Raw genomic sequence first — 20101 nt, 5'->3', positions numbered from 1 at the left:
AACATTTTCCTGTCTTTTCCTCGTGGATTGTGTGCAGCCTCCCTCACAGACAACAGGTAGTCACAAAACAGAATTTGTATTTGATGTAAGGCAGTTTGGTGTTTTGCAGAGAGCCCAGTTACACGTCTCTACCCCCATTCCTTTACACAGAGCAGCTAAAAACCACAAGCAAAAAAAACAAAAAACAAAACAACAACAAAACAAAAAAAAATCCCACAAGAAAGAGAGAAAGAAAAAAAAAAAGGGAAATCTAACAGCCCTCCAAATTGACAATTCTAGTGAAGTGTAAAATGTGTAGTTTTTAATATGTAGTAAAATCTCAGTAGGATTTTATCATTTAATCTTGTGATTTCATAATATAAATGTAGAGATTCACGACGCATTTCCTCCTCTTGATCTGCCTCCCAAGATGTCTTTATGGGCTGCAGCACAGACAACTGGCAGACGACCAAACAGCAAGCTGGTTTGTGATAAATAGATCACCAGTTTGTAGGCTCCTCCACTAATTTCCTCAGTCACTATAAACAAGAGAGATGCCTCCGTGAACAGTACCATCAGCAGGGCTTGATTTTATCCAGTCTTTTTTTTTTTTTTAGAAAAAAAATAAAATAATTAATTGGTCTTCAACTTCTCATCTTGCGTGTCTTTTTAAATGTGATTGGATGAAGATTTACAAAGTGTTCCAACTTGGTATGATTTGTCTCTGTTCCCCTGCAGCTTCTTCTTGAATCCCAACTCCTCTCTCTGGATTTCTGCAAAACTTTCTGATCTTCAGTCAGTCCCGGTTCACAAAAGGATTTTTTTTTTTAAATTCCTTTTCCCTTTTGTTTTCATATGACAAATTCCTTTGGAATGGCATTTCCAGTCTTTGAATGGATTTGTTGAGAAACTCATGCAGGGGTGTGCACAGTCACAGTAATGGTGATAAGACTTCTTTTTCATTTAGAGAGTAACATAATGATGACACTAAAACTTGATATGAAACATATCTGCAAAAAGGAGGAGAGGAGGAGGAGGAGGGAGGGTGGGGCCGGGGGGTGGGGGTGGGGCTATTTGGGCCTGGGGTGGGGTCTCTGGGAGGCGGGAGGGGAGGTGAGGGGAGGGGGTCTCTGCACCGAACGCAGAGGGGGGACGGCAGGGAGCTCAGAGCTTCTCTGAGGAGGGGATCCAGATGTAGGGCCCGGACTGCTCCTCGATGATTAGCTTGATTTTGTTGTAGATCTCCTCTAGTGAGTCACCCTGTACAATAGCTGGAGGCAAACACACACACACACACACACACACACACACACACACACACACACACACACACACACACACACACACACACACACACACACACACACAGGCAAGAGATATTTGTCGGCTGCATCGGAACTGGAGTTGAATCACTAAAGCCCAGTTCAGACCAAGGATGCGTGATCACGGGGAAAAGTGTTTTAGAGTGTCGCCGTCGACGACGACGACGACGACTCTGCGCGTCGAGTCGCCAGACGGCAGTTTAACGACACGAGGGGCGTCGGCTCCTTTCGCAGCCAATCGGCTTGCGGCAAAGTCAGCCGGTCGAGGTTACAAACGGGTCAGGTGACGGATGTGGAAGTGAGAGAGGATCAGCTCATCAAACCGTTTGAGGAGCATCCGCGTCCGTATGACACAAGCCTTTTGATGAGGCAGCTGCGAACGCTTGACCTTGTCGTTTTTCTTTTTTTATAAATGTTTTCCACCGTTTCATCACAGCTGAAAACGCAACTATTTTAATGAACTCACTTTCACTGACCTCATTAAGGTTTTAAGATACTACAATTTATTACCAGCGATGAGAGGGGAAAAAAAACCCGGAAAACCCAGCAGGTTAAAACAGAAGCGTCGCTGCCGTGGAGATGTTACGTCATCTCGTCTTATTGCGCCGGTAGAAACTGGAATGTTTCAGGATGTTACAGACCGGAAGAATTTACAAGGAGTTACAAGTTAAAATCATCTTGTCAAAAATCTTTGGTCTGAAATCTGCTTAAGTCGACTAATCAATAAGTTTATGGCCAGAAAATTAGTCGGGACACTTTTGTTGATCAGTCAATTATTTCAGTTGTTTAATCGACCCAAAATGTTGAATATTTGACTCTCAAATGTAATAATCTGCCAAATTTCTATTATTTAAAATTTGAATATCTTTAGATTCCAAACTGTTCAGATAAAACGTGGATAATTTTGCTTTTTTTTTTCTTTCTTCCATATAATAAACAATTCATTGAGAAATCAAATAATGACTTCAATTGAGCATAAGCAAATCTATCAATCAGCCAAATTGATCTGCACTTCATCTTTTTTCCAAATTCAATGTTTTTTTTTTTTCTTACAGTCGTCTCTTATGGCGACAGCCACACAATATCAAACCGAATATATTTGGGGTTTTTGGGCTGTCGGTCAGACGAAAAAAAAAAAAAAAAAAGCAGTTTGAAACCGTCCCTTTGGGCTTTGGTGATGCATATTTTTAACAATCGTTTAAAAAAATCATTATCAAAACAATTGACGACTAAAATCAGAACAATAAATAAATCACGAGTGACCCACCTGTGAAATACTCTCCAAAGTCCTGCTCCAGCTTAACTGCCTTGTCAAAGACTTTATTGGCCTGCTCGTACGTCTGCCTCTTGTTCATTTCCCTGGAAACGACAGAAGGTTTTGGTTAATATAACACACACACACACACACACCTGTTGATATCTACATAATGACACGTGTAAAAAAAATCGCTGACTTACATTAGGGCTTCAATGGATTTTGGTTTAATAAAGATGGCAATCGGGTAAAGTTGTGCTTGCTGCAGTCGTTTTATGGCATTCCCAGACACATCCAGAATGCAGTGTTTCCCCTGCAGGGAGGTAAGAGTGCGCTTTGTTAAACATGCTTCCAGTGCAGATTTCCGTCACACAGCTTCTTGTAATGCTGCAAAACGTCATACAGCAAACTTAATCATTTTTGGGAAAGCCGGTGCCGAAACATTAAAAGAAAAAAAAGTATTATAAAACGGGTTGAGTTGATGCGTATCAAAACGCTCGGTGCACACCACAAACTCCGCAACTGTTGTTTGCGCGAGTCTTTTGACTTCCAAAAGTTTGCGACGTCGCGAACTCCCGCAGAGCACCGATTCCGTCGAGGGGATAGCGAGCTACAAATCTAGAGGAAACCCCCCCGAGATTGGCCCGAGAGTGCGTCACTCAGAAAGGAGTCGGGCCAATCAGAAGGGAACATTGCTGACGTCAGCACGCCTTAAAAGACGCAGACACAAACGGGCCCGTTTTTGGTGGAGCTCCGGGGGAAAAGCTCCGTAGACGAGACGCAAAACTATATCGAGACGGGGTTGTTGTTTTTTTTTGGTACTTAAAAGCCACACAAATATCTTCTCAATGTTTATCGTGACTGCAAATACAAACACCGGAAAAGTGTCAAATATGGGACCTTTAGTGACGTACGTCTGCTTTGTGATTCAGCGGGCCACCTAAATCTGGTAAAAAAAAACAAAAACAATCCTGCAGAGTGTTGATGCCTACCCTCTCGGCCACAGTCCTCACAGACAAGATGCTCGTCCCGTAGAGGTTCTCATTGAACTGGCCGGCCTCAATGAATTTATTATCCTGAATATCTTTCTCCATTTGCTCTCTTGAGCCCACGAAGTGGTAATCCTGACCGTCCATCTCGTTCTCTCGCCTGGGACGAGTCGTATCTGTCGGGGAGGGGCGAATGGAACAAGTTTATTTTTGTCACCGCCGTTGTTGTGTTTTGCGTGCCGCGTGGAGGTGTCGCGTGCTGTCGACTCACGGGGGACACACGAGCCAAACTTGTGGGGGAACTCGGAGATGAGGTCGTCGTTTATTCTGTCCTTCATCGGGCCCAGGATGATCACAGGCCTCGTGTAGTGAACTGCATTTGGAGACACAGAAGGCCGGTGAGGAGCCGTGAAAAAAAACAAAAACAAAACATGTAATCTACCTTTTTCTTTTTTTTTTTTCCTTCATTCAAAATGCGGAGAAGAATCACTTCACTCACTTTCCTGTCGAATGACTGGCTCGTAGGAAAGAATCGTGTCCTCCTGACCCTCTGGAATAAAACAATACAAACTCGTCAGAAACTTTACATCTCATTTGAAGAAATAGAATGAAACCGTGACGGCCGATTTCAGTCCAAATCAAATATTAAGCTACAGATATCATTTCACAAGTAAACTGAAGGACATCTAGTGTGTCATTCATCTATGTGGGCAGTGTAAAACAAACCAGAAAGACCTTGGGGAGGGGAGAGGGGGGAATGAAGGTGACTCACTCGAACTACTTTCGCTGTCGCTCGTGTTGGATGTCAGGCATTCTGCAAACGCAAAAGAGAGAAAGTTTCACATCATCTGACAAAAAAAACATAGAACCAAAGTGGCACTCAACTGAAATGTATCGTCTTATGGGTGAAAATTATTTTCACCTGCCTCAACAACCTTGGGGGGGAGGGGGGGAAGCAACTGGGAAATAAAAAAAATTAAAAAAAACCAAAAAAACCAAAAGGGAATTAAAAGAAAGGAGAAATCTTGTTTGGTTCCAGCAGCCATGCTCTCGAAATATTAGGGAAGTGGTTTTAGGTGCGAGCAATAGGAAGTGAAGTGTTTCCTGTGACAATGTCCCAAATGAGCCACAGTTCCCTGCCCAACGTTTCCAATTGCGAGATCCGTGCCCGTGGCAGCAGATCTATATCAGGGTAAAGAAAAAGGAAACATGGGAGGGAGGCGGGAGCTGGCTGACTCAGGGGAACCGGAGGGAAAAGGGTTTCCAACCAGACGTAGCAACACCCCCCCCCCCCCCTCCCTATCCCCCACCCCCCGCCCTGGTGACGGATGGATTGGAGCTCTGTGTGACCTCGTAGGACAAAACTCGGCTAAACATGTATTGTGAGGAACCCTGTGAGACATTCAGAATAAGTGCAACGTTCACTCACCCACCCTTAGGAATATATGTACTGTAAATCTGAGCAGGTGTGTGTGTGTGTGAACACACATAGGTGTGTGTGTGTGTGTGTGTGTGTGTGTGTGTGTGTGTGTGTGTGTGTGTGTGTGTGTGTGTGTGTGTGTGTGTGTGTGTTTTTTTTTTTTTGCATTCCCAGCTGGGTCTGTAGTGACAAAGCATATATATATATTTTCTCTCTCTCTGTGTGTGAACTCGGGGGTGGAGGGGGGTGGGACAGCTGCTTGACACAGTACAACCACACACTTACTCAAACTCTTTGATCCATAAAAGTCATCGCTTAACCCTGGGAAGTCCTAGGTGTCCCGACAGGTGAGAGCAGAAACCAAGAGAAGAAAGCAGACAGGAAGAAGAAGAGGTTAGTGAGAGTCGGGGCAGAGAGGGAGAGGAGTGCCGCGTCGTGCTCACCAGGCCCGCTGACACATGGTGCTGCCGTACTCATTAAGCCTGAGCTCCACTTTGTTCATGGTAAGCCACGGCCTTTCAATTACGCCGGCCCAATCCCATTAAAATGGGATTTTGACCTGTTAAAAAGCGTTAACGCTTCGGTCCGGTTAATGAGATTCTTCTCGTCGTGGGTCAGTGACTGACTGGAGAATTGATCGGGACTTATTCAAGGGGTGGCAACACGGCGTTGGGAGGCCTGCGTGTGTTAATGCGGCAAAACGCGCGCGCGGCCCGGCGCTCCTCCGCCGGAGCCCGTGGACGGACGCACGGAGCGCGCCAGAGAGAGCCGCACGTCTGCGGCCGGGGCGGGTGGGGCATCTCTCTGGGACAGTGAGAAAGGGATGAGAGTGGTGCCGTCACGCAAACCATCCCTGGAGGTGAGCGGAAAGGATGAAAGTTGAGAGACAGAACTGAAGCATGAAGGGGATAGGGTGAGAAAAAAAAAAAAAAAAAAAAACACCACCACCCTCCCTTCCCCTCCCCCCCCACCCCACTCCATCACACAAGCTGGTACTCACGTTCAGACTCCACCAACTCCTGCACAATATTCTCCTTGCTCTTGTAAAACGGGAACTTGCGCGAGAGGTTGAAGCTTTTTTTGCGCTTTACTTTGACTGGCTGCTTGTCGACGTGCGGGTGAGCCGGAGGAGGAGGAGGAGGAGGAGGAGGAGGGGGGTAGGGGGAGGAGGAGGGGGGCGATGAGAGCGTGAAAACAAAAACAGAATGGGTTTCAATGAAGGTACTCGACATCCATGCAAAAACAAAACGAAACAAAAGAAACCCAAGCGAATAAGAACACGTCAAATAATGAAAATGAGAGGCAGGTAATGGGTGAAAATGAACGGCACATCAATGTGAAGGAACCAGGTGTCTGTTGACCAAAGTTAACCACCATGTACCATTTGAAGTGAATTTTAATCCCCTTGCATAATAGATAATACAGGCAAAACATTACAGCCGACTTATACTCCTCCAAATTAAAACCGGACAGACCGGCCTCTGACGAACGTGCAGACATTTTGTCAGTGGCGCGTTGCTTGGCATCACCGGGCGCTCGAGCCGCGGAGGTTCCCGGAGACCTCTCGTCCCCACCGGGCTCCTGTGTAATCTATACAGTAATACGAGCGCCTTTTTGTGCTTGCTCCAGTGAGCAGGTGCTGGTCCCTTTTCCCACACTCGGGGGAGGAGGGTAGGGGAGGGGAGGAGGAGGGGGAGGAGGAGGGGGGGGGGGGTAAAGTAGGCCGTCTCCCCGGGAGCCCAGCGGCAGCTCATGAGACAGCCGCTCTGGCACCGGAGCGGGGAGCAGCTGGCCCTCTACACTTACCCTGTTAGACTCAATCATGCCTGTCCTGGCGTGGAACTTGACTGTTTTTAACCTGGCCCGCTCCTTCTTCTCCACTCTAGAGGGGGGGAGAAGAGGTGGGGGGTGAGGAGGAAGAGGAAATACGTCAAGTTGAGGCTGGGCACGAATAGGAGTTGTCACATTCTAGCCGTGCGTGGCGTTACGCCGCTGCTGCAGACGAAGCGGGACGGTACCTTTTCTTGCTCGGAATGACCCCAATCTGCTCACTCTCCCCATGAGGTGTGACGAGCCTCGCCTGCCACCACTCGTCGTCAGAAGCATTAATGACATGAAGGATGTCCCCGTAAGAGAAGCTCAGGCCTTGGCTGGGCAGGCAGCTGTCCCTCGTTCGATCGTAGTCAAACAAAGCTCTGCAACAAAAAAAAAAAAAAAAAAAAAAAGGGGGGATGGGAGGAGAGAGCTTTAGTTACACTCCTTTCTTTATCTTTAATTTCTGTGAAGGTACTTCACATGCAACAAGGTCAAATTACTGCAACATGTGTGCAAACATTGGCACAAAATGGCAGCTACGCACGCCAGTGCTATGTACTTGCTTTGGGGTTTTGGGGGGGTTAGTTACTTCACATTGCTCGCATGTTGGCTGGGATTGAACTGCACTTAAAATATGTGAACCTTTAAAGTTATCTTTGACACAATCAGACATGTCACCTATTGCATTTGACTGCAGAGAACAGACCAATTAAAGCCACTAATTCATCAGTCAATCATATAATAATAATAATAATAATAAATAACAATAAGCATGTAATGTCGTGAATTACTTCAGGCGATGACACATTAAAAAGCATGGCCTTCATAATCTTCCATTTGACATTTCTAAATACTGTTGCCACATACTATCCACCGCAAACGTGCGCTGTTTATTGTCTGTCTGCGTGCGTCACCATCTTGTCGAACAGGTGAACCCGCTGCCATTACTGAAGGCATCATACCTGCTTTACAGGTTCAGACTTCCCTTGACCTACAAGTCTATATCTACAGCTCACACATCACAGTCCGGTGGACAAAGGTTTTTTTTGTTTGTTTTTTTCCTTCTCTCTCCTCTGTTTTCATATTTCAGCCACCCTATTCCTGAATACTGAGACTGTATCTAGAAATACGTAAACAGTAATGAGAGGAAGCTTATCGGTTTGCGTGGCGAACAAGGAAGCGAGTGCACTTTCAACCCGGGCTGACGAGTAATAATCAAATTCCTTTCCTTAGGCATGATACTGCACCTCGACATACTTGCGTGAGCACATGTAACACTATTGTTTTATTTTATTTATTTAAAAAAAAATTTTAAGTGCTCCTAAGAGGCCGAACGCCTCCGCGTTCCTCAGGCCGGGCTGGGAGGACACGGCGGCTCCCGCGTCAGCCGGAAAAACTAGACAGCTTTTCAAACGTAACTGTGGGCTTAGTCACCCGCGCAGGAGCGGGCAGGTTCGGCTCCGCATGCCTCGCAGGAGTCCGTCTAGAAGAGAGGCGTGAGTCCGACTGGTTAACACTCCTCTGACTATAGGGGGCCTGCGATGAGATAACACCTGTGTACTCTTGAGACACCCGACTAAAGTCCGCTGAACTTTTATCTGGTAAATCATTATGGTAATGCAGCTATCGGGCTTCGGCTAAGTGAAGCGCATCAGTGCCTCGCGGCAGAAACGTGGGGAAGCGCTTGGACTTTGGAGTTGCATCACGCAGTCCTTTCACCTTGACCCGCGCCGCTCCTTTGTGGCGAGGCTGCGTTTACTGCGAGCGGGAGCACGCCGCCCGCTTTAATTCCCAAATGAGCTTCCGCCCGGTTTCGGCGACGCGACGCGCCGCCGGCCGCCCGTCCGCGTTAAACCCGGCGGAGTCGATGTCGCGTGGAAACCGACGGCAGGGAATGTGCCGGTCACGTCAGGCGATGAACGACATCCACCCAACGCCGCCGAATCAAACGTCGTCCGACGAATAGCACGGCGTGAACGATGTCACGTTTCATCGTACGACCCGCCGCCGCACTCCCGACAGCGTCGGTGCTTTTGACAACACGTGCGTTGCGGCTTTATTCCCCCCCCCCCCCCCACAGACAGGTTCATTATGCAAGAGTGCTTATTTTGACAACAGATCTTAGGAGTTTGATATCGTGAGTGCAGGCATGACTGTGTGTGTGTGTGTGTGTGTGTGTGTGTGTGCGTGTGTGTGTGCAAACTTTACCTGACGTAGAGGGAGCGTTTCTCACTGGTGCGCAGGGAGCCTGATCCTGAGCTCATGCTGCTGTTCATCATCTGCTCCCTCAGGTCGTGGATCTTGGACTCGAAGCGACTGTACTCTGCGTCGGGAGAGACACGCGCAGCACAAAAAAAAAAAAAAAACAAGGTGTCAACAGCAGCTCAGAAACAGCTCCGCGGGCTTCTAAGGCTGACGCGGCCGAGGTCCGGGAAGGTGACGGGACATCTTAAAACGGGAGAGAGCGGACGGCTCTCTCCCGTTTCGTTTGGCGACGTGCGCGTCGGTGAGCGCCGCGGCGAGCTGCAGCGAACAGAGGGAACGGTTCGGCAAATCCTTAGGCTGATTAATGACCCCCGGAAACAGGCGGTTTATCACAGATCTGCCTTACACATCCAGTAATGTCTCGTGTCAGGTGATTAATTAAGTTCAACACGGGCTCTTTAGGGTGGTTTAAAAAAAAAAAAGAAAAAAAAGAAAAAAGGCCTCCGACAATTTCAAATGCGCGACCATTTGTCATAGGTGTGTAAATCCAGTTGCAGCTGAGGAGCACGGGGATGATGATGTATGAATCCACCTGGACCGCCTCATTAAGAAAGCTCTCATTAGCCCGCTGTGAACAGCGTGCTCCGTGCCCGGGCTGCTGCAACGAGCAAGGCCGCCGCACACCACACGGCTCGACAAACACACCGGCTCGACAAACACACCGGCAGATGCAGCTGGAAACACGAGTAGACGAGGGCGCTCATGTGATCACACAAAGGAGCTGCGATACAACTGCAATCGGTGTTGTTGTTTTTTTTTGTCAATTGGCGAGTGGGGCCGTCACGATCGGGAAACTGTAACATGTAATTGTTATAAGCCACTATGATAGTACGGGCCTGTTCATATTTTAATAATACGCGTACACCTTTTGAGGAATGAGAGACATTCATTGTCTTTGAATACTGTAACATCGAAAAGAAAAAAAAAAAAAAAAAGAAAAAAAATTGCCAAAATTTGGCTTTGTAAACAAAAATTGCAGGCAGCTCCTATGACAAAGAAAACCTTGAATGAACCAAAAAAAAAAGAAGAAGACTGACAATGACCAATAATCAAAATAAACAATATGCTATGGCGGTGGTAATTCTCCACTCGTGCCATTAGACCACAACAGAAGGAGGTGTAGCAAGATGACATCATAAAGACAGAAGCAGTCATACTTCAAACGGGGAAAATGATGTGGAAATAGTGACGGAGACATGGCCGTGTTACTTTTCTTTCATCCAGCTGTTTTTTTTTTTAACAGATGAAAGGAAACGATCCTGACGATTATGCAAAAATGCCAACGGTCTGCTTCAATAATCACGACCAGGTGATTGCGTAATAACGGTGACAGGCCGACTGGCAATTTATTTACTCCACATTGCTGATGGGAAGAAAGTAAATCAAGTTGGAAGTGTTAATGGTCCACGATGCACAGCTGGCATTTAGCTGCGTAAGGCAGAACAAAACCCATCAATGGCATGTGATAATGCACAGTGCTGCTGTAATGAGGCAACATATCTCCGTCTCGATCATAATGAGTCTGTAAAAGAACCAGCGAGAGAGAACATCGTCCAAATTCATTCCACATATCTCTTCGACTGCTCTGCCTGTAGGGGGTTCACTCCTACCTCACCGCTTAATCATTCATGGCTGGGAACGCTTCCTGTAATGTGAACAACAAGGAGATCAAAGTCCACATTCTGTCAAACCGGCCGAGAAGTAGCCTTGAAAAACAAACACCGATGCCTACGGAGATGATTTAGCTGAAGTTTGTCCAGGCTCCCGGAAAAATTCGGAGCAGGTGCGAAAACAAGCTCCGGGTCGCCCGAGCTGTGACCCCTCCTGTGAAACTTGAGGGGGGATTCAAAGCAAACAGGGACCCGGCCCGGGCCGGGTAGCGGCTCTCCGCCCTGCTCAAAGGGTTAACAATACAACCGAGTGACGCGGCAAGGTGAGGTAACCAGACACCCGCCTGACTGCCTTGTAACCAAGAGCAACCTTCTCGAACTCCCAGACGAGGAACAGCGCACGCGGAAACGGCCATTCACACGAGTCCACTTGGCTTTCAGGCACAAGAGACACGAGGGAAAGGAGCACAAGAAGCGGCGGCTTCAGGAGAGGAGGGGCTGAGGGACGAGACAAAGAGTTGCTAAATGGAGAGAACAGTCTTAATACCCTTCTTCATACCGGCAACCTAAAGGGCCACATGAGAGCTGGGCCAGTGAGATACTACTAGTGCTATCAGTAGCACGGGGGATAGGGGGGGGGAGCTAAAGGCTTCGCTCGTTCACATTCCTGACGTCCAAATGATTCATCTAAACACTGTGGACATTCAGGAGGAGCAGAGATCGGTTTCAAGCTGCTGTGGGACATTGGGGCGGGAATCACAAGATAACCACAGATTGCTGCCGCACCTTGTTGATAATAAAAGGCATTTCTCTGACGCAACCCGTGTATAAAACATCAGAATACCTGTGCAGCCGAGTTGGAAAACACAATAATCCATCTTTCAAAAGCCACAAGGACTGTCCTCATTTACAAGGAAGTGATTTCCTGTAAGTTTACAGTCAGGTGACGTGAAACAGTGAGCGAAGCATACACCTGTTACAAAGGAAAAGGAGGGGGACTCCCAGTATTTAAACCACCGTGGTACCGGCTGAATGAGAACCACGAAACATCTCACAGCAGCACTGCAGGACAAGGACACTGAAACGTCAGCTCTGTATTGACCGCCCGTCCCGCCACAAATGTCGAGCACGCAGAGCCACAATAACGCAAACAAAATCTCTCACGTGCGCCTTGATCGAGGAAATCAGATCATTCAAATGAGCAAGTCAACTAGTACAGAAGCGTTCAGTACTCATATCAGTGAGTATTTTCATGAGGAAATAAACACCTGTAAATTGTAAACTGAAAGTATACGAGTCCAAAAATAATGATAACAGCAAATGTGAAGGTTCCTTGGACACCGCAGGCAATCCATCAAGGCCAATAGTCCACTCTTCTATTATATACAAATCTTCACCTGCAACCATTATACAGTATATATGTCTGGGTATATTTTCCAAAAGTATTAGAATGATGTCAAAAATACATTTGTGCCGACCCGAAGCCTAAAATCTCAGCTGCTACGCTGCTTCCAGTTCTCTCATGAAAACACCACGTCCGCCGCGACCGCCTGCTGTACGAAGTTTGAGCGAATACACGTGTATCTCAAGAGGGTTACCGGTACCCGTGAATTTGGATTCTGAAAAGGAGTCCGTGGTATTTCTACAATGACATGTGTTTCGTCACTATTTGACTGTACTTTTAAGACGTATGGCATTTAACAGGCCAGATGCCCGATCTTGCAGTGCTATCGAAAGTGAAAAATACTTTGCGGATCTTCCCCGTGATTTAGATCCACTTAAAAAAATGTAATGGGTTCTTCCTTGGCCCATGTTTCATGAAAATCAGAAGGATTTTTTTTTTTTTTTTTTCTCCCCCACAATCCTGCTGACGAACACAGAAGCTGCACCAGAAACACAACCTGCTTGGTGGAGGTAAAGATAATACCATCACTGGAAACAGTTCCTCCCGCTCTCAATCGGCCTCCCGTTATTGAACACGCAGCCAAAAACAAACAAAAATTTTTTTTTTTTTTTTTTAAAAGATATGACAGAATTCTGTCACTTGCAAAAACAGATGCACAGATACAGATACAGTATCAATGAAAGCAGGCAACATAAAAGTAGGAACAGGCTTGGGTACCCCAATTATCTGAGAATACATTTTGTCATCAACTATTTCTACCCGTTTGAGAAAAAGTCCCGAGTGCAACGTCGATTGACGCGCGACCGGTCCAACAGTGATTAATCCAACGTAAATCATTTATGATCATCCCTGCTCACAAGCACACCTTTGGAGTGCCGGGGAAGTGGGAGCCTACGGTTATGAATCTTAAATCCCGGTTCCTTAAAGCCATTAATACTCTAGAGCGCGCATATATTTTTAGGAATGACCCACAGGAAGACAAGACAGCGAATAGAAACTGGGACTATTCTGTACCTCTCACTCCCACTGCGTGTCCTCATTAGTTGGTACAGCTTTTTTATTTTGGGGGTCGGTCGCTTCTCTTTTGATCCAGTTATGCAACACGGTAGACATGCGCTTGTAATGCGAGAGCGCGTTATGTCGTCAGGAATAGTCGCGCAAGTGAATGCGCGCGCACACGTTCCCCGGTAATAAAGCACGGGAGGTGCATGTGTGGTTTGAACGTTTGTACAGAGGTCTGTAAGGCACACTGTTGTGAGTTTAATGAGGGCGCACGGAGTGTAACATTTCCTTCGTGGTCCTCCTCCCATTTCCTACATGCAAAGATTTTTGTGTAATTACACTCGTTGATATGGTGGAGCAGGCCAGAGTGTGGATATACACCCCTCACTTCCCTGCCCGAATGTCAGCTAAAGACCCGGTGGAGCTGCAGTCAGCCGCTTAGCGTCGGGTGGGGTGGGGGCGGCGGGGGGGGTGCTCCCGCTGCAGCCTGTGTGCTCTATTGTGGCTTCTTGTAGTTTTCGGAGTTGGCCTTCGATCAGAGCTCCATGGATGCCCGGGCCCCGGCCCCCGAGAATACTCTCCGGGCAGTTTGCCTGCCATGAACTAGCACCCAACCCTCCACTCCCCCCCCCTCCACCCACCCACCCCCACCCTGACTGACCGTCCTTGTACAGCTCACTGGGGGTTCCTCCTGCTCCAAACTCAAACCAACGACATGTCACACACCGCTTTAGGATGCCAGCAGAATTACTGGCGACAGATCTCAGGTCACCAGAGGAGATGCAGGAAGTCAATCATTTGCCGGCACTCGACTCGTAGGTTCGGAGTCGCTAAGAACTGTACACAAACAGATAAGTGTCCTTCAACTGAGTTACAAAGGGGGCACAGAGCTGAAAGCATGAGTTGGTATGGAAAACAAAGCTTCCCTTCAACTAAGCACATCATTATTCAAGATGCTGCCTGAATGATCTGGCATGAGAGACATGAACTCACACGGCAGAGTATGAAGATTTACAATCTGAATTTTGTCGGCTTTGATCCCAGCCCGCGTCTTTCTTTAGCTCAGTCCCATCCCAACTCGCAGATCCTGTTCAACTTCAAGTTCAACGACCTTGGGAGGGTTATATTGGCCATTTGAGGCTCGTGTCTTATTGAAAGAAACCTGGAGTGAGAGCATGCTACAACTTATGCCCCGGCACATTCCTGTCAGAACTCAGCCTCGACTTAAAGCTCCCAATATCCTTTCCAGTGTTATTACAGCATTACTGCAGCATGTTCAGATAAAACACGCAAAGAATGACTGAAGCGCCAAGACACATGCAACTGCCAGGGCGGCCGGAAGACACGGCCAAGCCGCAGTACACCAATACAAGGAAACGGTGGTTCCATTTTGTTAAATAACCATGAATTCTGCTTTAGTCAGCATGAAGCAAAAAAAAAATAAAAATAAACCAAAGGGACCCTGTGGTCAGAGAGCTGTGTATTTTGCAAAGTCTGGTGAGGAAGTGACAAACAATTGTAAATATAAAAGACGTTGAGAGTTCACAGGTCAGCGTTTAAAGCAGCAAGCCGACACACCTGTTTGACCACACCTCTGTGTCTCCACCTAAAAGCTTTGGGTTACATAAGAACAGTAAAGCAACTGTTGAATGAAAACGGCTCCATTCAAATGACTACACCCGGTCGCAAGTACAACTTTTTAAGTGAGTACCAAACGGAGAAACGACGAAAAACAAGCCGCCAAAAACGAAAAAGGATTGCGGGTAGTGGCAGGACTTTTACCACAAACGCAGAGGTGCCTGTCATAACTCCAGCAGGGGTGAGGCTCCCATGTCTGCCACGGTGACTTATCATTAATTTCAAGGCCGATATAAAAGACAGCACGTTTAAATCCGCTGTCAAGTCTCGCCGAGGCTAATAATAGCTTTTCATTCGCTCAGACGTAAGACAAAGTTGTTGTTTTTCCACTTTGTGCTACAGAAGTCAAACGACAGGTTACTGCTTTAAAAAGAAGAAGAAGAAGAAGGTACAAACTACCTCGGTTAAGTAGCAATGATTACACACACGTTTTACCATGTAACTCGCGCAAGTTTGTTCCTGTTTTAAGGTGCCGACGCGTTCACACGCCTTCCCTCCCCGCCTCACCTCAGTTCAATGAAACTGCGGCTATTATTTCTCCGTCGCAGCCTGGTTGTTTCTTCACCCAGCCATTAGGGAGTTCATGCGGCTTCTGCTCTGCTGCTGTTGTATCCGAGCCCATCCCCCATCCGCAGATAAAAGTTTTTTTTTTTTTTTTTTTTGTCGCTTTCCAACCTTCGCCGCGAGCGCGCGTAAAGCTTCCCCCTTTACGGAGGGAAACGCAGCTCGCACTCGGGTCTCCCCGTTTTCCGTGGCCGTCCGGGTGTACGAGTCCGCGAAACAGCGGCCGCCTCGCTGCGGGCTCGGGAGTTTGAACGGGGAAGAGCGGTTCGTTTGCCCGCCTCGCAGTCGGGCTCGACACTTCAAGGGCTGCTGCTTTAACCAAACACAAGAGCCGCCCCTGAACCTGAATACTTCCTGCAGCCAGCCTATCCGAAAGCGCTGTCCCCGTTCGCAGCCCCCGGGGCTGATCGCGCGTCCACCGCCGTGCTAGGTGGACCTGACCGCGCCGTTAAATGGATAAGTCATTAAGCGATTTAGAACAGTTCTTCTTCTTCTTCTTCTTCTTCTTGTATCTCTATGCTGTTCTTTTCTCTCTCTGCTCTCCCCTCACCGGTCGACGCGGATGGCCGCCTGGATCTGTCGGAGGTTTCTTCCAGTTAAAGAGGGAGGTTTTTTTTTTTTCCTTCCCTCTGTTGGAGGTTTTTCTCCCTTAAAGAGGAGTTGTTGGGGTTTTTTTTTTCTCTCTCCTCCTAGCTTATGTGGGAATTGATGAATTGTTGGGTTTCTCTGTATAATATTGTAAAGTCTCGCTGTGAGGACTTTAATGTGTTAAGTGCCATGAAATAACCTGTGTTGTGATTTGGCGCTATATAAATAAAATTGAATTGAATCAACAAATGGTGTGTCATTTGTTTAATCTATACAAAAACTCGAGTCTATAAACCCACGTGTTGTGGTTTAACAGGGGGTCACGTGTTGGACTATTTTCTGGAGTTTTGTTGTCAATGTGAGGTTGCCAGGCAACTAGCACAGCCTCCACTAGGTGACTGCGTTTGGCCAAGAATTAATCTGGTAGGTAAACCCCGCTGAAAAACCTCAATGTGTTGTTTTTACACCAGCTGACAATTTACAGATTATACAACTAAGATAATAACACCTGAATTAGTAAGCTTTAAAGGTGCTGGTGGGTGGATTTTGTCACATTTGACAAGAGTCAAGCTACCTGTCAACTAGTGGTGCCTTCATATTTACCATACAGGCATAAGTAGGAGAATAAATATAAATGTTATAATCTAACTCTCTCAACAGTTGTCATCTAACTCTAAGCAATTGAACATGTTCCCAAAATATCACACTCTTCCTTTAACCTTGAAGCCGACTACATTTAGTTTACAATGCAGGTATTCTGTTATAATTTATAATCTATAAGTTATTTATAACCCTGATGACATTATTTAGTCATTTTCCAAGACCAGAAAGTTTCCTCCAAAATGTGTACTGATTTTAATAGGCTATGTACAAAAATGCAGTGTTCTGTTTACTATGCATCAAAAACGTGACAGGATTACTAACAATGCTAAGAGGACAACTCTGATCAAATCATCTGATTTGATTAATTGTAAATTTGACAGGGAATTTGTGCCACTAATGTATCATGTAGATTAAGCAGGGTCCTGCACTATTTGTAAATGTTGTGGTCATCTCATGAAGGTCGTCAAAATTTTTAAGCGCTCTACTGAGTCATTATTATGAAACCAATTAAGTATTATTAATTGCACCAGACTTACTGGGAACTTTAAGTTGACACTGCTCAGACCAAAATAGTCAGGGGTCAGTAAAGGCCGTATCGCAAAAAAAATACCAAATAAGTTTATCTGGCATAAAAAGTCTTAGTTAGATGATGTTTGATGTTTCTAATATGGCTTGATAAAACTGTGACTTCAGTACCCATTTATGGCACAGTATCATATTCATACATGCTGTGAGGTAACAGGGCCTTACCTTCAGGCCTATACTGAGCAATGATGGTGACAGTCTGGCCGGCTCTCTTCAGTGCTGCAGCCGCCTGCTCATGTGTGGCATTCCTTAGGTTCACGCCATTCACCTGCAAAGATGCAGATGGTGTAAAATTTTGTGAGGAAAAAACGCCAGATGAGATTACAAAAGCAATTTACCCATGTAATTTTTTTTATATCTACACAGAAAGCAGGTTTAGGTGCATGGAGCAAAGGCTGCTCTAAATGCTTGATGTTTCATATCATTGAGGTAAGATCTGCCCTCATCGTGTGAAGACCTCACATTAACTATGACTGAATTAGAAGTATGTAAGAAAACTGTGGTTTTCCTGAAAGGTAAGATTGCTACTTCTGGCTGCACTGCAACAGCAGGGCGATGCATGCTGACTTCCTGTGTTTAAAATTAAAAGCCCACGTGACAAAATAAAATACCTCTAGAGTTTAATGCACTGTCGACCCATAAAGTAGGTTTTTGACTTAGTGTAGTTTTGTTACTGTACATTATTAGCTGTCAATGTTAACACACTTGTTGTAATATAGACATGTATTCACCCATAGATTGAATCGCTTAACTTTTTCATATAATATGTGGCAATGTAGTTTCAGACAACAAACAGCATTGACATGAAACAGACGTACTGTATGTTGTAAGTAGCACTGGGTTTTGGGCAGAGCACAGCTAAGCTCCCTCAGAGTTGTTATGGATTTAATGACTTGCTCAAGGACATTTCAGCAGGGCAGATGTTTGCTGGCTTTCTAAACACCAGGCCACCATTATTCTAGGCATCATTATTCTGACAGCAGGAGTTGGCTGAGGATCTCACTCCCTCAAAGTTGTTGGTGCGGGCAAACCGAGAACTTGAAGTTGAAATACTGACTGAGAGAATTCGGTCGCCCCTCCTCAGCTCGCCGCTCAGGTCGGCCGGCCCTCCCGCCAGGATGAAGGAGACGAAGATCCCTTCTCCATCTTCCCCGCCGACGATGTTGAAGCCCAGACCTGTGGAGCCCTTGTGCAGCAACACCTTCCTCGGCTCCCTGCCAAACAGAGCGACAGCGTGAGGGTGAAGGGCGGGACAAAGAGCACACAAAAGAGACCACAGGAGAGAGATATGACCACAGCTGCAATAGAAAAAGCATAAGCAGAGGGGTACACAGAGGCTGTTTCAAACAACAGCGATCTTCTATTGGTTTACACTGTATGATCCCAAAATGTCAAGTGCATCCAATTTAGACAACTATAAGCAGCAGGCCTGCAGATCTTTTACTGTACAGTCACGGTGTATGTATTGGAAACAGAGTACTGATATATGTACAGACAATCACTTACTAGTGGAGAACAATGATTAACCATGCAGTAATAATCATATTGCTAACAAAAGACAATTGCTGATAACCACTTGGATAACACTGTTCACTCATTACAATATATCTCAAGCACCAACATGATTCGGTCCCAATGCCTATTATCTACGAAACCATAGCTCTTTCTGCCTATGCATGGACATCTCATGGAAGTGTACACACTTCACTTAAACACCCACTCATGCTAATCTACAACGAGCCACCCCCTGCTCGACAGACCAGCTGAAGCTCTGCTTTAGCTTTCGCCACTATGACTCATCCTCCGTCAGGATATTCAGACTGCCTCAGTTATAAGATGGTAGAGAGGCCAAACCGCTGCTACAGTCCAGCAAAAGCCCTCTGAGAACACACTTCACACAAATGCAAACACACACACACACACACACACACACACACACACACACACACACACACACACACACACACACACACACACACACACACACACACACACACACACACACACACACACATCACATACTCTCTCTAGGAAGCAACAGTTGACTCACAAACACATACACTCAGACTTTCTGTACAAATGAACGCATAAACATACATGCATGCGCACACATACACACACACACAGTTTCCTTTCTCAATAGAAAACACTGCATGGTTCCCATTAGTGGTCTTCACTTGCAGTACTCAGCCTGCGGTCTACAGGAACAATTCCTACACAATCCCTAATGGCTGCGCTCAAAGTTGCTGTTAAGACCATTTTCCCATCGACGGCCACCGAGGCAGCATTCCACACTTTCACAATCATACCCATGACTGGCTGGAAAAAGCGTAGGCTACTCCACTAAAGAAGAGTGGAAGAGTATGGAAACTCCTGAATAGTCATAGTGTTTATTTTAAAATTAACTGAACTGAGCAGAGATGCATCGTCAACCGCCATGTGGGGACTCTTGGTCTTGTTTCAACATGGGAGATTCAAAAACAGATTATATACGACTGCGGCAAAAACATTTGCATTACATTATATTCTTCCTTTACACCACAGCACAGCCTTTGACAATTTTTTTAGTACCAGAGATACAAAAATAAATAAAAATGGTAAGCGGTAATTGCTTTTAAAATATGCTAAAACAGCTGACTTGCCTTCAAACAAGTCAAGCTTAAAATAACCTCGATTTCCATCTTTAGCTTTTCATCTCAGCTTGACGAGGCACACAGGTCTCCATGGTTACCTCAGGATCTGGATCCGGTGCTTGCTTCTGAAAGAGCATTTCCTAACTGTGTGTTCAGGCAGGCTCCTCACCAGCGACATGGAGGATGAGATGTTGACTGTGAACATGTTGGCTATGGCACATCGCTCAGCTCAGCAGCAGTACTCCTCGACCCCGCTTCCTATCTGGCCTTCCAAAGAGAGGTGGGCTATAATTTTAGAAACTCCTGTGCTCCCTATCTCATCCTTGTGTGCTGTGATGGGAAACCGCTCCTCTTCGGGCTGTGACAAACGCTCTCTCCCTATCACCAGCAAGACACTTAACCCTGGCGCTCCCATGCGAACTATTTCC

At 46.3% G+C, this 20101-nt stretch overlaps 1 protein-coding gene across 6 annotated transcripts in view; it reads right to left on the bottom strand.

Annotated features, from left to right (window-relative positions):
- Positions 1-1092: 1092 nt before the first annotated feature.
- Positions 1093-20101, bottom strand: part of dlg3 (discs, large homolog 3 (Drosophila)) — an 82314-nt gene continuing 63305 nt past the window's right edge. For 3 of the 6 annotated variants that reach the window (XM_069694382.1, XM_069694383.1, XM_069694385.1), the window contains 13 exons: positions 18098-18254; positions 17206-17308; positions 8989-9103; positions 6984-7160; positions 6772-6847; positions 5251-5296; positions 4318-4359; positions 4045-4095; positions 3817-3918; positions 3549-3721; positions 2760-2869; positions 2569-2660; positions 1093-1250 (listed from right to left, as the gene is read on the bottom strand). In XM_069694382.1, coding sequence (XP_069550483.1) covers positions 1144-1250; positions 2569-2660; positions 2760-2869; positions 3549-3721; positions 3817-3918; positions 4045-4095; positions 4318-4359; positions 5251-5296; positions 6772-6847; positions 6984-7160; positions 8989-9103; positions 17206-17308; positions 18098-18254 — 1351 coding nt within the window. In that variant the 3' untranslated portion in view covers positions 1093-1143. Of the gene's footprint in view, positions 1251-2568; positions 2661-2759; positions 2870-3548; positions 3722-3816; positions 3919-4044; positions 4096-4317; positions 4360-5250; positions 5297-5965; positions 6066-6771; positions 6848-6983; positions 7161-8988; positions 9104-15207; positions 15914-17205; positions 17309-18097; positions 18255-20101 lie in introns of those variants that run through there. The other 3 variants (XM_069694380.1, XM_069694384.1, XM_069694386.1) reach the window with 2 other exon arrangements.

This window comes from Brachyistius frenatus, unplaced genomic scaffold (genome assembly GCF_029030835.1).
Source record: "Brachyistius frenatus isolate BFR_SWC_R1_liver_20210118 unplaced genomic scaffold, ASM2903083v1 Contig_17, whole genome shotgun sequence".
Taxonomy (NCBI): Eukaryota; Metazoa; Chordata; class Actinopteri; family Embiotocidae; genus Brachyistius; species Brachyistius frenatus.
Note: the sequence above shows the minus strand (reverse complement) of the source record. Positions and strands in the feature narration are given on the sequence as shown.